This window comes from Juglans microcarpa x Juglans regia, chromosome 5S, assembly GCF_004785595.1.
Source record: "Juglans microcarpa x Juglans regia isolate MS1-56 chromosome 5S, Jm3101_v1.0, whole genome shotgun sequence".
Lineage (NCBI taxonomy): Eukaryota > Viridiplantae > Streptophyta > Magnoliopsida > Fagales > Juglandaceae > Juglans > Juglans microcarpa x Juglans regia.
Window position 1 is genome coordinate 4,119,848 of NC_054603.1, and position 17,596 is coordinate 4,137,443.

At 33.6% G+C, this 17,596-nt stretch overlaps 2 protein-coding genes and 1 pseudogene across 3 annotated transcripts; 2 read left to right on the plus strand and 1 right to left on the minus strand.

The window, feature by feature from the left end:
- Positions 1–774: 774 nt before the first annotated feature.
- Positions 775–7,973, minus strand: LOC121266796 (splicing factor 3B subunit 2). 2 transcript variants are annotated; one of them, XM_041170620.1, is made up of 19 exons: positions 7,651–7,973; positions 6,668–6,787; positions 6,431–6,562; positions 6,255–6,317; positions 6,044–6,151; positions 5,446–5,523; positions 4,970–5,062; positions 4,730–4,816; positions 4,164–4,265; positions 3,932–4,051; positions 3,758–3,820; positions 3,400–3,536; positions 3,128–3,209; positions 2,961–3,019; positions 2,823–2,868; positions 2,194–2,285; positions 2,031–2,100; positions 1,781–1,852; positions 775–1,171 (listed from the first exon to the last, which is right to left on the minus strand). In XM_041170620.1, the coding sequence occupies exons 1-18, from the start codon at positions 7,858–7,860 to the stop codon at positions 1,781–1,783; spliced, it is 1,734 nt and encodes a 577-aa protein (XP_041026554.1). In that variant the 5' UTR covers positions 7,861–7,973; the 3' UTR covers positions 775–1,171. The 2 variants fall into 2 exon arrangements, with proteins under 2 accessions (XP_041026554.1, XP_041026553.1); XM_041170619.1 differs by lacking the exon at positions 775–1,171 and adding an exon at positions 1,600–1,628.
- Positions 7,974–9,943: 1,970 nt separating this feature from the next.
- On the plus strand, positions 9,944–11,226 carry LOC121266798 (probable glutathione S-transferase). Its single transcript, XM_041170623.1, is given in 3 exon segments — positions 9,944–10,133; positions 10,135–10,357; positions 10,701–11,226. Coding segments are annotated over 3 exon segments (657 nt in total). The 5' UTR covers positions 9,944–10,038; the 3' UTR covers positions 11,040–11,226.
- A 123-nt stretch (positions 11,227–11,349) lies between these two features.
- LOC121267959 lies at positions 11,350–14,507 on the plus strand (annotated as a pseudogene).
- The last annotated feature ends 3,089 nt before the right edge of the window (positions 14,508–17,596 follow it).

Genomic DNA, 17,596 nt, shown 5'->3' on the forward strand with positions numbered 1-17,596 from the left:
TAGATTTTATTATTTATATTATATTCTTAACACTTCCCTTTACGTGTGAGCCAATTTCTTCCTTAATGAGTAAGTCTAAAATGTGAAATATTTAATTAAATAGATAGAATGTAGAGTTAGGGTTCGAACTCAAGATTTATGTTCTAATACTATGTGAAATCACTACTTATTCTAAAAGCTTAGGCCTATAAAAAAATGATAGATTTTATTATTTGAATTATATTTTTAACATGATGCATGATTCGAAGGAAACTGCTACACCCACAGAAGATTGCCGACAGGCAAATGTTTTATTTTTTTTATTTTTGCTTTTTTTTAATCATTTTTTTTAAACATTTTAAATATTTTTAAAAAATACAAAAAAAATTACAAATTCATTTAAAAATACTTTCTTAATCATTAAGTAAAAAAAATTTTAAAAAAAAATAAAATGCATTTCGGTATAAAATTTCGGTAACAATTTTATGTGGAAATAGTATTTTCCATATGGGTATGGTCAAGCTGCATGCAGACGTCTGGAGAGAGAGAGAGAGAGAGAGAGAGTAGTCGCGCACTATTACGTACTAAAGTGCAAAAATTTTGGACTCTAATCAGCAACAATAAATCAAAAGTACTACCAAAGTAGGCTTTGATTATGATAGCGATAGCAACCTTCCTTCGTCAGTGCTTCAAGCAGGCTTCGAACAAAATGGACTGCGGCAAAAGTGGGTCTTTACTTGGCAGTTGGCAAAGCAAAGAAAGTTTATGGACTAATTAATTAAACATGAAATGAACCCACAGCATCTCTGCTCTTTTTTCTTAATGGTGAAGAAGTTGTTGGACAACATTAATAAAATTGCCCATAGATTATGACGATGATTCACATTTGAATCGCCCATCTTTTTTTCACTTTTTGGCTTTGGATGCTTTGTCCATGCCCAAAAAAAAAAAAAAAAAAGAGGGGGGAAAGGGTCCCTGCAAATTGCAAAACCAAAAGTCCAATTCAACCCTTTCCTCTAAAGATTAGTTAAGAAAAAAGAAAAACAAAACATCCTTCATCAAGGTTCGTGACACACGAATATGATTTTTAGTGCCATGATTATGGTCCGCCACTCATCATTTTGACCTTCACCACGTGCGACTGCAACATTCAAATCTCCCCAAACAGCCATTATGAGTGTCAACGTGGGGCTTGAAATAAGTTACGCCATAAGTTTATCAACTGACATACATGATTTGATATGATACGTCAAATTGTAAAATTATTTTTATTATAAAAAAAATAATGTCATAAAATCACATCAATTTATAAATTTACTTTTATATAATCTCTTTAAATCAGTAGTAGTTCTCAAATGTGATCAATGGATGGCTAGTCTTCATCTTTAATCTTACCATTTACCATAAATACGTAAAGTTTTATTCAATTAAGAGAAAAAAAGAAACAACCGTCACAAAGAAGTGGCCATCGTATTCTTTTAATGCCATCTTACATCATATCAAATGCAGGATGTACACGTAGGAACTGCAAATAATATATTAGTTTTTTTTCCCTTCTTTTTTTGGATCAGGGCCATTCTCAATACGTCGTACCGTTATGTTGCAAAACTTCCATCCAAATGAACGCACGATAAGTCCCGGTTTGTTCACTACATAGAAAGTTACGTATATAACAGGTCTGACTACTCTATTTCAAAACACAAATTGGCAATAACATTCTAAACACCTTGGAAAATGGTGCTAGCTTCAAGTAAAGCATGATTCCCTGGCTAATCTCGCCAGAAACACAACTGCGGCATACCTAGAACTTGAAATCCTTCTTCTTCGACTTCCCGTCCTTTTCCTGCATCTTCCGCTTCCTTTTCTTCTCATTCTGCACAAATAATATATCTTGTATCTTATGAACAGAACCGAATGAAAAGTCCACTTAAGCGGGAAAGCTCATTTCTTATATCCCAAACGCCCCTTTTTGTATCCAAGTTTCCCTCCAAAAAATTTGTTATAAAAAAATTTGATATATATATATATATAAAAATATATATGAGACACACCTCAGCAACCATGTCACTGAAATCTTCCCGCTGACTCCGCTGCTTCTCTTCCTCTCTAGCTTCCTCATACCTATGAAAAAAGCAACAAATTTGAGAACTCATTCTGCCATAGAAAGCTAAAACAACAATAGTAATAATAGGTATATGGAAGTATATCACTTACTTCGCCGGCAACACATTCTCCATGGCTTCCAACTCTTCTGGTAGTAGAGTGACATCCACTTTGTCTGATTTCTGACCTCTAAGCAGATCAACCTGCAAGAATAGAACCAACTAGTATCCAGTGAACCATACTCTTACAGATCAATACATCCCAATTTGCTGGAAAGTGAATTGTGATCACTGAGGCTTCAAATCCAATTACCATATTCTTCAGAAAAAATTTCCACATTTATACAATGATCTTCCAATTTGATGATTGTGCTAGTACCTAGATCCCAGGGTCCCTCTCTAGAATTATACCAAGCACCGTTCACATAGTCATAAAGTGGAAAGCTTCTCCATCCAATGATATGCCTTTTAAATAAGTAAGAGTGTGGCCCTCCATGTAATTCTCTTTTTCCACCTTTTATCTCATTCCTACCCTCAAACTCACATCTTATATCAGCATAACAAAGGAAAAATACTTTTGACCAGAAGCATAATGCATGAGTTCATCATCCTATAATACTAGAGGTTTTTTATGAGCTATAAATATAATCAAGCACATCAGCTTCTTCAAGAAAGAACCAGAAGGGCTTGGTAGCTAAGGTCACAACTTTTTTTATTTAAAAATAAAATAGACATTCTTACCCTTTTGGCAGCTGTCTTGTCTTGAGTGCCAGTGTTAACAACGTATCTGTAGGGAGAAAGGTGCAATAAAACAAATGTAAAGCAATAAAACCAAGGAGCAAAAAGGGGAAAAAAACTAAAACAAAAAACATTGTATACGTGTGCGTTGTTCCAAGCAAGGTTCCAGGAGCAATCCTCTCCTCTTTTTCTTCAAGTACCTTTAAAAAAACACAAACAAAGACAGTTAAGATGATATCATCAATTGGAGCATTAAATACAAACAGACAGTTAATAAAACAGAGCCAGTCTTAAATCACTATACTGACTTGGTAAAGAGGCCTCTCGGGTTCCTTTCTCTGCTGCTTTCGAAGGTCAATAACATCAGGTGTCTCAACACCAGTAGGAGTGCTGAAAAGAAAAAAACACATAAAAGTAATGGAAAATGCAGTATACAAGACAGGATCAGGCAATGATCTACAATAAGATATTTAAGTACACGTGTGCAGAGCCTAGCCCAAAAGTGGAGGTGCTCGACCATAAGACCTCTGAGGACAAAAACAGGAATCGGGAACATTGTCATGAAAGGAATCCTGTATACCTTGAGAGGCTATCTACAGATTGAATGCCGGCCTCTAATTCCTCTTCTTCAATCTCTTCTTCCTCTTCCTCCTCCTCCTCCTCTTCCTCTTCCTCCTCCAAATCACCCCAATGCTTGGTCTTATCAACTGGCTCTTCCTAAACAAAAATACAATTTATAATTAAAACATGCGTGATATTCAATCAATAATAAACCACTGCCAGTCAATAATCCAAATCGGATGCAGAATTCTCATTCAACTTCACATTAATCCAGCCGACATCTCGTTATGGCCATCTTAGTCAGCTTCAGAAATTAAAACTAAAAACACAGAACTGACTAAACCAATCGTAAGCAGAACCATATTATGTGAAAGTACCTCATAGTTAGGCTGATCTTGTTGATGAACACCAAATACATCTCCATATAAAGGACGTCCAAACTAAACATAGACAAGGACCAGTGAAGTGATTATTTACAGAGAGCTGTGGAACTAAAACATGAACATAAACAGTAGGGCACATAAGGAAGCTATCAATGCAAAGAAACCTACTTCATCAACAGGAGGCTTGCCCCAGCCACCAGGATGGTAACCAAAGCTAGCTCCAGGAGGTATAGGAGCATTCAGCCCAGGAATTTTCAGATGTGGGTATGACGGTGGCGGACCGTACCTCTGAACAAACATTGACAGTAGACAAATATTACAGAAGGCAATAACCTTTAAAAAGAAAGAAGAAAAGGGAAGAAAGGGTCCATATGTGTAAAAAAAAAAAAAAAAAACAAACCTGCATGTTGATGAGCCATGGGGGAGGAGCACCATCTGGCATACCAAGGGCTTCTTTCAGATCTTGTGACAGCATGCCTGGCTTCATTTCCCTTAACTTCACCTATAAACCAGGAAAAAGAATACAATTTAAATCACCCACTAAGTTGCAGTCTACCAAAACCATCTTTCTTAAGGTTATGACCCTTCTAAGTAAGGAGTTTTGATGTCCTGGGAATAGAAGATGATGAGCATGTAGACCAATTATATTATTATATATACATCAAGAATACATTCATTCACCCAAATCTTTTTTTTTTTTTTTATTGGTAAAAGTAATAATATATTGAATAAATGGAATAGCCATAGTCCAAGCACACAGGATGAATATGAGGAAACACCTACAAACTAACGGGTATGTTGAATCTAAAAGTAAGATTATATCCATTCACCCAAATATTGAAAAGAAAAGATGATCAAGTTAATCCTTTTTTCCTCAGTCATCATAAAAGATTAAGTTTTGCCAATATCTCCATAATCTACAGATAAAACATATGCCCGGAAGAAAAAAAGAAGCAAGAGCGATACCTCAAACTCTTTCCCTTCATGATACAGATCTCCAAGGCTTGTAAGCTTTGGCTTAGTTTGGTATTTAAAGAATGCATCATGGAGAACCTAACAAATAGTAACCATAAAAAGGTTAATTAGACAAGAAAGAATCATTCTGAACACACACAGCAGCTGAAATAAGACATGCAGACAAAAGAATCTAAAAATAACTTTATAGGGTCAGTTATTCATAAACAAAAAATAACAACCAAAAAAAACCTGATAGTCTATATCCATCTTTCCCATCTTTGGCTGCATCCTCTCTCGTTGCTTCTGCTTCAACTTCTTACTGTCCTCTTTTTCAATGTATGCCTGTATAGACCACCAGGAAACAATGTAACTGGTCATTATCAGACATGGTGAGATGAATATATATTGGCAGATGAGTCATGCTGGAACAAAACCCCTAAACAGATCTCAAATAAAAGTCAGATGTTGATGGATACGGTTGACTGAAAACATCATGAAAAGGATGAGGAGATGAGATATCGAAGTTGCATTCTCATCTCCATTGGCCTTCTGAGAAAGAAGTTTCCAGATTAAGAACAGAAAAGTATCAACACCTTGGACCATAGCTAGGGGTGAAAACAGCTATAGAAAACTTATATATTTATTTTGACACGGATAAGGTAGTCTTAGAGCAACACAAGATTTATTCTTCATTCACACAAAGGAACTCATGAAAGTAGACTTGCCTGTCTGATTTTCTCAATTCCTGTTGCAGCAATAAAATCAGGAAGCTGAAAAGGTTGTTTCTCAATACCACGCTTTCCCTGCAAAACAATACCCAATGCCCGATGAGATACAAGTAATTACAAATATGGAATCAATTCTGCATCTAAATCAGGTTGGTAATTAGATTCTTTCAAAATTAAGAGGAATTCAGCTGGAGCATTAAGCACAACCGAAACTCATCTGTAAATTCAAAGCAGATTAATTAGCACCTTTAACTGTAAACAAATCCCCAACATCTATCATGCAAAGGTTCTGATAGAACTAAAAACTTAAAATTCCCCATGAATAGCATCATATAATGTCTACAGCCCTCAACCATACTAGTGAATACATAAAAAGGGAAATCATATAAGGGTGCCCATTGCCAAACACCTACAAGTCCAGGCTCCATGATTGTCACAGCAGCTCCCCTGCAAGAACCACATATATACATATAAGAGAAACCTTATCAGCGTGATCTTCCACCCCTATTTCCTAAACCCCACATGTTCACTTTATTTATCAATCATGTATGCACATTTCAACCCATAAGTCTTCAATTTAGTGAGGCTAGTTAACCTGCAAAAATTTCCTCTTCTGGCACCAATGCCTAGGGACTGGTACAGTATTTCGGTATGATTTCAAAAAAACCAGCAACTTTGGGTCTGCAGCGGTTGCATCCCACACCTGGAAATGAATAAGAGGATACATATAAAACATATGTATATTTAGGTAACGTTACAGAAGAAGATTTTGAAGAAGCAAAAAAATCACAATCAAATATCCATACCTCAACAACATCAGGCCTTGAGGATATTTGCTTCAATTCAGCAATCTTCATCCGCCGTTGAAGCTGAAAAAGATAAGAAAAGAATTCCTTTATCATTTTTTATAACAAAAGTTGATACCCTGATGATGAGATGACAATAACGAAAAAATAACAAAACAATAAAGAGTTGTTCATACCTTTTTCTTCTTATTTGACACACCTCTCTCTTTTTGTTGGTTATCCTGTTCTTCCTCTTCTGAGTCTGAGTCTGAGTTGGCCTTCTTGCTCAAGACTGCATTTGGAGCAGATTCATCCTTGATATCATTCTCCTGGATGAGAAGAATATCAATCCATCAGACTAATTTCCTTAACAAAAAGGTTAGAATAATTACAAGATGTAAAATTGCACTAAGACGATAAATAATTCCGTTTACCTGAATACCAGCAGTTTCACGGAAACTGAACTTTTCAAAGATTTTTCTAAATTCTTCATCCATGCCATCATCAAGCTCTGCCTGCTCTGGGACATACTCCACTTCAACTTGCTCCACAAGCTAAATTGTTCAATGAAATTAAGAGTAATACACATGTTCAGATCCACGTATAAAAACTACTGGGTTTCTGAAAGCATCAAACGACAGCAATATGGATCTATTATAAGATCTTAAAAAGCTTTTCAAGCAAATGGGAGATCATCAGCCTAAACTGAAAATGAAACATATATTTTACTCGATTATTCCTCCTCAAAAGTAAAAGTGAAAAAAAAAAAAAAAAAAAACTGAAATTGACGACAAAAATCAACCAAGCTCCATAATAGAAAGAAATGAAAGGAATTGAGTTTAATAATCCTTCCAAAAGGATTATTAAACCCAATTCCTGTCACTTTCTTTAACCAGATTCTAGAAGTAAAATGAAAACACAATACCCAGTAATAATCACCATGAGACTATGAATCCGTAGGGTTTCAATTTGCATTTCCTTTATCCCTCCCCAAACAGAGTTGAATCAGAACAAAAAATTCCTCCAAGGGTTGAAAAATGGAGGACTAACACTTGAAGCTTATGTTCACTCTATTCAAGTTTACAAAAGCACGGTCACTTTATTTCTCGACATGATTGAATATAGATCCCTGACATTTCCTTGACACATTTTTTTCGTTTTCCGCTACTCTCTAGACAAACAAACACACAAAATAAGCACGACGCGAATCACGGACCAAATGTTAACCAAAAACCCTAATGTGGCCTATCCATTTCCAAAATCCACTAAAAAAATCTCCAACACCAGCTTTATTTCAGTTATCACAGGTTCATAACAGCCACACAAAAGCACGTAGAATAAACAATTTCTGAACCCGAATAATCAACTAGAATTTTAAACAAAGAGGATACTAGAGGGAGAGAGCGAGAGGAAAAACCAGCTGAGGATGGTTATTCTCCTTGGAATCATCATCGGGAGCGTCGCTATCGTCTACGGAAGAGGGGTCGGCCGCCTGGGAGGCCTTGCTATTCTTCTTCTGCTTCCGCCGGCGACGACGCCGCTCGCTGTCGCGCGACTTCTTGGCGGATGTCGGATTAGGGTTGAAGTTCAGATCTCCGTTCGGGAGCAGGAGAGTTTCCGCGACCATCTTCGGGTGTGCGTTGAGACTGGCACGAATCGAAAGGGTTCTGAGCGTAACAGTAAAATGTGCAAGACTCGGGAGGTAGGGAGGAATGGATGCGAAAGAGGAAGGACGCTTACGGGCCGTCCGATTCGATCGAGAAATATCCGAGAAACTTGAGACATGTGAGGCTGTTGGCACGTGAGCATCAGTAGTCGGCACTACCAAACGTGGGTGTGGACTGTGGAGTTTTCTCAAAAATATATATATATATATATAAATTTCGTACAAATTTTTTTAAAAATTTTACTATATACAGACATTTTTATATATATTCTTTATACATTATGATTGATTAAAATAATTATTGTATATTAAAAAAATATATAATCAATTATTTTAGTAAAATGTTTAAAAAATAAATAAAAATTAAATTAATGCTAAGATATTGGTAATTATTATTATAAAAATTAACCATGACCGAGTACAAGACTTGTCCAAATAAGTACTATTTGGTACGCGAATAAAAAAAATTTACCTATTTGGTATAATAAAATAAGTTGTCTTAAATTATAAAATCTAAGAGAGAAAAAGTATATTAATATATTTAATATTATCAAATCAAATCAAATCAAATAGATCAGAAAATTTTATTTAAATTAAAAAAAATCTATTTATCACTTTTTTTATTATGTCTTCTCAACGTTTCTTGACACAAAATTATATGATAGTTCATAATAAATAATTTTTAATAATTTAATATCACGTTATAAAAAAATTGATGATAAAAAAAATAATGTGAAAATGTTAGTTGCTTTGAATGCAAATAAAACTCGTCAACTTTTGCGACTTTTGGTAAACCGTTAAACTGTTCATTTGGAATACATTAATCATATTTTCCGAAGCATCATTAATTATTTAATCACCGGTAGAAAACTTGATTGAGGCAGTTTAGTTATAGTTTGTTTTCGCAGATAAAATGAGATAAATTAAATTTAAATTTAAAAAATTAAATAAAATATTATTAGAAATATTTTTTAATATTATTTTTATTTTGAGATTTGAAAATATTAAATTATTTATTTTATTTTATATTGAAAGTTATGAAAGTTGTAATGATTAGATGAGATGAGATGAGATGAGATGTTTTCTGAAAACAAACGAGATCTTAAATATAAGAAGTGTTTCATTTTAATATCATTTAATTATTATAGTTTTATCAAATTTTTACATAAAATATAATAAATAATTTAATTTTTTTAAATTTTAAAATAATAATAATATTAAAAATATTATTTAATAATATTTTATTCAACTTTCATTTCAACCCATTTTATTTGATATCACTATCCAGACCACAACTGAATCGTCTCCAAATCAAGGGCTTCCCTCAAATTATTGTACAAATTTAAGAGTTTTAAATGAAAAACAAAAAAAAAAAAAGGATACTTGATCAATTTTATAACATTTATTGATATTTGTATAAATAATTAGAGTAGCATTAAATGAGCACTGGTATTAACTACAGATATGATGTCAAAGTTAAAAATTGCATGTGGATTCTAAACTTGAATGGATCTCATCAGGCTAATCAAATTGCTAAGCCAATTTCGGCAATAAAACCACGAAACAGGTAGCAAGCTCTTAACTCTGTTACAGTAACCTCTCAAATTTGGAGACTTCAGTTTATATTAGCCACCTGACTTTCTTTTTTTAATCCAATCTATGAAATTTAAGGAAAAAAATTTGAGAATATATGAAATTTGAAAAATATTATAGCTTAAAAAAATTATAAAATTTAAGAAAAGAACGATATGAATCACGAGAATATAAAAAAAAATATCCCACGAGCACCTTTATACATATTATAAATGGGGGCGGCTACTATGCCGCCCCATTTTGACCGCTGGGCGATATGCTCAGCGTAAATTTTTTTTTTTTTTTTTTTTCACATTTTTTAACATATTTAAATATATTTTAAAAATAAAAAAAATATATCAATATATTTAAAATTATTTTCTTAATTATTAAGTAAAAAAAAATAAAAAATTTTAACTAATCATCAAATAAAAGTGTCATGTTGGAGAGATAAAATAAACTCCTCATTATAAATAGAGGATAAGTTCAGAAAGTACTCCACGTCTCTTTTGCTTTCTCTATCTTCGACCACTTAATTTCTTGTTCAATACTTTGGGGCGTGTGACAATGGCAGATGATCAGGTGGTTCTACTGGATTACTGGGTTAGCGTGTTTGGGATGAGGGTCAGGATTGCGTTGGCTGAGAAGGAGATCAAGTACGAGTCGGGAGGAGGACTTGTTTGGAAACAAGAGCGATCTGCTTCTCAAGATGAACCCGATTTACAAGAAGATTCCAGTTCTAATCCACAACGGGAAACCTGTATGTGAATCCCTCATCATCGTTCAATACATAGATGAGATTTGGAATGATAGGTCTCCATTGCTGCCCTCTGATCCTTATCAGAGAGCTCAAGCTAGGTTCTGGGCTGATTTTGTCGATAAGAAGGTATGCGCGTCTTTCATCTTGGCTGATATGTTTGATGAATTTGATTGTGTTTTAGCATCTGCTCTCAGCAAAGATTCATTTGGGTGCCCTTGAAGCAAGATATTCATGAGTCAACAGGAATTTATAAGTGTTTGTTCATCTATTTTATTGTTTTAAATTCTTTGGTTAATTGATCTTGGGTTATCTATTATGATCCCTAATAAATTATGACTTGTTTTTTTTTTTTTGTTTTTTCTGGATGTAAAAGAAGTATAGAAAAATTGAAGAAATAACTCAACTGATCTCCTCCATTTATTTTGTAATATAAAGAGTAATGTTAATGCAAATAAGTGCAAAATTGCAGGTGGCTCCAAGGGGAGTACTATGGGGAAAAGTAGAAGAGCAGGAGGCAGCAAAGAACGAGTTACTTGAGACTTTCAAGATATTGGAGGGAGAGCTGGGAGACAAGCCTTATTTTGGGGGTGAAACATTTGGGTTTGTCGACATTTCACTCGTCACTTTCTCCTGCTGGTTCCATGCCTTTGAGATGTTTGGGAAATTCAGCATGGAGGCAGAGTTCCCCAAGATCACTGAATGGGCAAAAAGGTGCATGCAGAGGGAGAGTGTCGCCAAGAGTCTTCAGGAACCCAAGAAGGTCGATGAGTTTGTTGTGGAGTATAGGAAGAGCCTTGGCCTCGAATAGAGTAATGTTTTTGCCAGAGGGTAGAAGCTGTGAATGTCTGAATTTGTATGGTTTTGGCTGAGGGTCTTGATTTTCATATGTGTCGTCCGTTGAGTTTTTTGGATGCTTATGCCTTATGGTGTACGTGTCTGATCCTATATATGCTTTAGGTTAAAAGAGGCATGAAACATCAGTTATGTTTGAATAAGAAAACTCCTTTTTTATACTTGCACAAGATAGAGGAAAGTTGAGTAAAACAAGATATCACTCTCTCTTTGGGAATCTATAGTGGGATATAAGGCAATATACTCCTCTTCAATCTACAAATGATATGACGCTTTACTTCATTCGTGCCTCAAATATAGGCTCTCTTCCGGATCAAGAGTAGAAATTTCTGAACAAAGATTTTTAATCTTTAAGAAAAAATGAGAAATAGAAAGATCTCCTTGAATTGTATTTGCCAACTTATTCTCTAAAAGTTGCAATCGAACCACGTCCTTTTTATTGAACAACCCAATAATGTGCTTGAATACCCCATCGGCCATTATCTAAAAGTTCATATAACCTTAATTAGAGGTCAACTGCAGTACTAGAGAAAGAAAATTGGCGTTACGTCTGGGAGGCCTTTTGTTCTTCCTCTGCTTCCACTGTTAGAGGTATTTCTCTAAAATGATATATTACTTTTATAAGTTATTTTATAAAAATATCCTTAATTTAAAACAGGATTGTATAAAGAGTTGTGAAAATGATTATATATGATTGTGAAAAAGGTTGTATGTGTATACTTTCTCATTTTATATATGTATCTACATGCTAAGCAGATCACGGGCATTATGCACGGGTGATGTGGCATGCATGCGACATTAACATTTTTTTAAGAAAAATACATGTTCTACAAAAATGCTAGCAAAAACTGTCGTTGATAGGATTGCCTAAGCTCCTCATGTCATGTGCCCAGCTTGTAAGACGTAACTTTATCTAAAGAGCTAGAACAAGGATACCTAGTTTGGGGGTGAAATTATAAAAGAATTTTTTTACGAGGGTAAAATTCAATTTTAAGAGTTTGCTGTATATAAATAATATGTAAATATTAAATTTTAAGGAAGTTTTTCAAATTTTTCAGCAGGGGGTTTAATGAGATTAGCTACTGATTTATGTCAAGTTAGAAAACAGGTGGCTCTTCCAAATACAGTAAGCTTTTAACTTTGCTAAACTAAACATCCCAATTTTGGAGAGCCTCTACAGCAAAGCTAACCATTATTACTCTGGTTTTTAATATTTATTGGCCACCTAGAGACAGATTTCTAAAATATTACCATCAGAAGACATATAGTTCGTTTGTTTTTATAGATAAGATGAGTTTAGATCAAAGTTAAAAGTTGAATAAAATATTGTTAAAATATATTTTTTTAATATTATTTTTGTTTTGAGATTTAAAAAAGTTGAATTGTTTATTTTATTTTGTGTGAGAGTTTAAAAAATTTGTAATGATTATATGAGATAAGTTGAAAGAAGTTGTGAAAACAAATGAGGCTAATCTTAAAATACGATTTTTGAGAATATATGAATTTAAAAAAAAAAACGATAGTTTAAAAAAAAGAACGTTAAAAAAGAATGATTTAACAAAAAAGAAAAATAAAAGAATATAAAAGCATACGGCACAATCTTTCATTAATGGATGTGCCTTTATACAAATTATAAATAGGAGGGTTATGAAGTCCACAAGAGTACTACTCCACATCTCATTTGCTTCCTCCATCTCCCCTTAATTTCCTCTTTAATCCTTTGAGGCCGGTGACAACGGCAGATCACCAGCTAACTCTATTGGATTTCTGGGTCAGCATGTATGGAATGAGGGTCAAGATTGCGTTGGCTGAGAAGAAGATCAAGTATGAGTGTATGGAGGAGGATTTGATCAGAAAAAAAGAGCAATCTGCTTCTCGAGATGAAACCAATTTACAAGAAAATCCCAGTTATAATCCACAACGGGAAACCTATATGTGAACCACTCATAATTATTCAGTACATAGATGAAGTTTGGAATGATAGATCTCCATTACTGACCTCTGATCCTTAACAGAGAGCTCAAGCCAGATGTTTGGCTAATTTTATCGATAACAAGGCATGCACGGCTTCATTTGGGCTGATTTAGTTTCTGATCTCACGGTTTGATTTTTTTTTTTTTTTTACCCTTTGTAGTAAGAAATCAATCGGTCCCAAAATATATGAGTCAAAAGGAGTACTTTAGTGTTTATTTTTATTTTTATAGTGTTTGTGATGGCCGAGGCCGTTCCCAAGGTCGGGCCGATCCACATGGGTCCAACCCACAAGGCACCAATGGGTCTAAGAGTAACCCGGCAATTAGTATGAAATGATAGGATGGGCCAGGTCGGGAAGGGCAAGGTCGCCCAAGGAAGCCTAGAGAGGAGCAGTGAAGTTGGACACGTGGAACAAGGATCCTTGAGTCAAAAAGTCTGACACCACTACTGGTCGACCATCCCCATACACAGTGTCAAAGACAACCTGGTCCCTGGACACTGACAACTGGACAGACCTGGAAGGTGGGCGCGCCAGGCCGAAACCACACTACATTTAATGAAGGTTGGGGTCAGGCACACCACAACATGCACCCTGGACTGTCAGCAGTTGCCACGATCAGGCATGGACTGCCTATCGCGTGGCAAAACGTGGGAAGAAGACACGACCTGAGTACGGAGCAACATCGCCACGATCAGCTTGTCAGGGGACCACTTTAATTGGGTATATATATCCCCCTTGCTGGGGTAGAAAACTCTCTATGCACTTTCGTTTGAGCTTCCTTAAATCACAGGCTGAGAACCCAATCTAACTTAGGTATCAGAGATGTTTTTCATCATCCCGAGCCCTCATTTCCCCATATTCACAAGAATAGGTCAACCCCTCGCGGAGTTGCTCGGATTGCGAAACACAACATCAACAGTGTTAATAAATTCTCTGGTTAATTGAGTCTGAGTTATCTATTCAACACCCTAATAAATTTTGACTTGAAAACTTTTTCTTGGAACGAAAACTGAAAATATAACTCAATACTAGTCTCCTCCATCTGCTTTCATGTAACATGTGAAGAGTTATATTAATGCAAATGAGTATTCAAAATTAATGCAGGTGACTTCAAAGGGACTACTATGGACCACAAAAAGAGAAGATCAGGAGGTAGCTAAGAATGAGTTATTTGAGACTGTTAAGATATTGGAGGAAGAGCTAGGAGACAAGCCTTATTTTGGGGGTGAAACATTTGGGTACGCTGATATTGCTCTCATCAGTTTCTAGAGCTGGTTTCATACCTTTGGGACGTTTGGAAAATTCAGCATGGAGGCGGAGTTCCCAAAGATTATTGCACGAGCAAAGAGGTGCATGCAGAAGGAGAGTGTGGCCAAGACTCTTCTTGACCCCAACAATGTCCATGAATTTGTCGTAGAGATAAGGAAGAGGAAGGGCCTTGATGATTAATAGAGGTTCACAGGGCATTCATTTTCTTTTGAAATTAATATAATGTACTTTGCAAAAGAACCTATGTGCGCACAACTTCGCCTCATTTACAATAAGACTAGAGTACTCTCTACCATAATGTCTTTTTGATATTTCGATGTTGCTTTTTGTGCGAAGGACTGAATTAATTAGGAATAATGTATGTCTGGTCACCAGGAAAATCTAATGGGAATTATTTCATTTGCTAGAAAATCCCTGAGGTTATTTCATTAAGATGCAGTTAATGAAAGGTTTCAGACAATTATAACTTCCCAATTGCATGCATTTCTTATATGATTGCGGTATATAAATATGTGATGTATTAAATCTAAAATAGGAGAGAAATATATAGAGAAATGTTAATTGTACTTATAAAAGACTTACTTCTTCACGTGTCAGTTATTAATATGCTGAGAATTATTGATATGTTGAAGATTATAAAACTGATAAAATAGATCTTATGCATTTTTTATAAGTAAAACTGTAAGTACATGTAGCACTATTCAAATATATATTATATATCTATCTAATTGAATATTTAATGTTTTTAAAAGATTTATCTAATTATCAAATAAAATGGAAAGCAATCGGTTGGTAGGGGTGTAAATTTAAACTGGAAAACCGGTTCTTGAATTATGCAAACTGGCCGAAACCGGTCCGGTTCCGGTTCTACGATTTCCAGGACCGGACCGGACAGGTTGGGGAAAAAAATATAAAAATTAATATTTTATATATAAGTTTTATATATAATATATAATTATATGTGAAATTTTTATATATACTTATATATCATATATGAAATAATTTCATATTATAATTTATAAATTATAACATAAAATGTTAATCTTAAATATGAACATTTGTAATTTGTTTGATCATATGTTATTAATATAATTATATATAAGATAATGTTATTATAATTTACAAAATAAAAGTTTAATCTTGAAAATGAAAATTTAATTGATCATATGCTTTAAACTAAAATATATATATTAAATTATATGATATATAGTCTAATATATTAATAGCTATACTAATATATAAGTTTATGACTAATACTAATATATAACTATACTAATAGTATAATATTAACACTATTATATAGTCTAATATATTATATAGCTATACTAATATATAAGTTTATAACTAATACTAATTTTTTTACTCAAACAGATTTTTTTAGTAGTGCAAATTTTGTAATAGGAACAGATTTTTAGAACAAACTTTTTGAAACAGTTTTTTTTTTTTATTAACAGATTTTTATTTTTTAATGACAAACTTATATTTTAAAAAACCGGAAAGTCGGACCGGACCGTACTGGAAATTAGTAAAACTGGAAATACCGGTTTAGGATGGTAACCGGTACGTAATCGGTTTTGGAAAATATAAAACTGGTACATACCGATTCAGTCCTAAATTTTATCTAAAACCGAACCGGACCGGACCGATTATACTCCTATCGGCAGGGATGAATGTAGGCCGGGCCAAGGGCCAAGTACCCCCAAAAATCTCAAATAAATAAATAAATTATGGGAATACTAGAGAAGTTAAAAACACGATAAAATTTGGTCCCCAAATTAATTTGGTTCTCAATTGCATTGCCTCAAATTGGATAAAGAAAATCATGTATTTTCAACTAAAAGATCAGATTTTAGCTGCAACATTATGAGCACGATTCTATCTTATCATCCAGATCTACAAGACTTATCCACAATTTCTTATTTATGGCCGGGTATTGAAAACTACAAGAAAGGCCAAGGTATATTATCTGTTAATAGATTGACTCAACTTGTCTTAACATTTTCAGTTTCAACAGTAACTATTAAGCGAACTATTTCGACTATGAATATCGTTAAGATAAAGCCTCAAAATAAAATAGATGATGGCTTTCTTGGAGATTATTTAGTAGTCTATATTGCTATTATTGAGAAGAAAATTACTAAAAGATTTAGTATGGATGCCATATTTGATTAATTATATTTAATGAAAGAGCGACGATGTTATTTAGCATAATTGATTATATATATATATATATATTTTTTTTTTATGCAGTCAAACTAGTACTTAAAAAATATATATTTTTATTATATATATATATATATATATATATACACACTAGTAGTGGGGCAAACGTGGGGGCAAACGTGCGAGCGGTTGAAATATATATATATATATATATATATATATATATATATATCATATATATGGATTTTTTCAGATTATAAATATTTTCAAACCAAAATAAATTGACCATATCTAGAATTAGTTTACAGACAATCAGCCTAATGGGTCAACACATAGACATCATTAATTACTTCTAATGAACAACCAAATCATATATGTTGGGGTGCCACATGCAACAAGAATATCATAGAAAACATCATAGGAAGTAATCAAGTAGGCCATAGTTCATTTGTTAATCAATGAAATAAAAGAAAATACAATAATGATAGAGCTAAACACAAATACATATGACAACCAGTAACTTTGATTGTTACATTGCTGATAAATAGCATTTTTGAAGACATCACAGTTATCACCTGCACATAAATTAACGAGAAAATCATTTATGTATTGTTATGATAATAATCGAATCTATACAGTTTTTGTCTCCTATAGGGCCATAAGTTTAATTATCATTATTACTATTTTAAATTTAAAAAAAAAAACGAATAATATAATATCTCTATATCTTAAAAGATGAAGGTAAAGTAGATGAAGAGCATAATAAATGAGAAATGCTGAAAAAAAAAATTAGAGGCCAGCTATAAATCGATTATCGGTTACCCTCCTAAACTGATTATTAATAGTCATTTTCTTAACTATTAAATAAAATAAAAAATAAAAAAATATAATAAATAGATAATACGAAAATAATAAGCCTATCATTAACCTTAACAAATTATTTGGTCATACAAACGTACCTGCAGGTTTTGTTTTGCTGCCATGTGACAACAAATGCACTTTTTTTTTGAAACGTGACAACAAATGCATGAACAAAAATTCCAAGTAACTAGAATACGATTTTGTCCTTACTTTTATGTTTTACTTTTCATGTGCACTTATGTAAG

What these genes read in the sequence shown, in the direction of transcription:
- LOC121266796 (XM_041170620.1), bottom strand. Translation starts at nt 7,860, where the DNA reads ATGGTCGCGGAAACTCTCCTGCTCCCGAACGGAGATCTGAACTTCAAC. An exon ending in GAATTGAGAAAATCAGACAG is followed by an intron (nt 5,063 to 5,445) that starts GCAAGTCTACTT and finishes TGGTCTATACAG; the next exon opens with GCATACATTGAAAAAGAGGA. An exon ending in ACAAGACAGCTGCCAAAAGG is followed by an intron (nt 2,286 to 2,822) that starts GTAAGAATGTCT and finishes CTATTCTTGCAG; the next exon opens with GTTGATCTGCTTAGAGGTCA.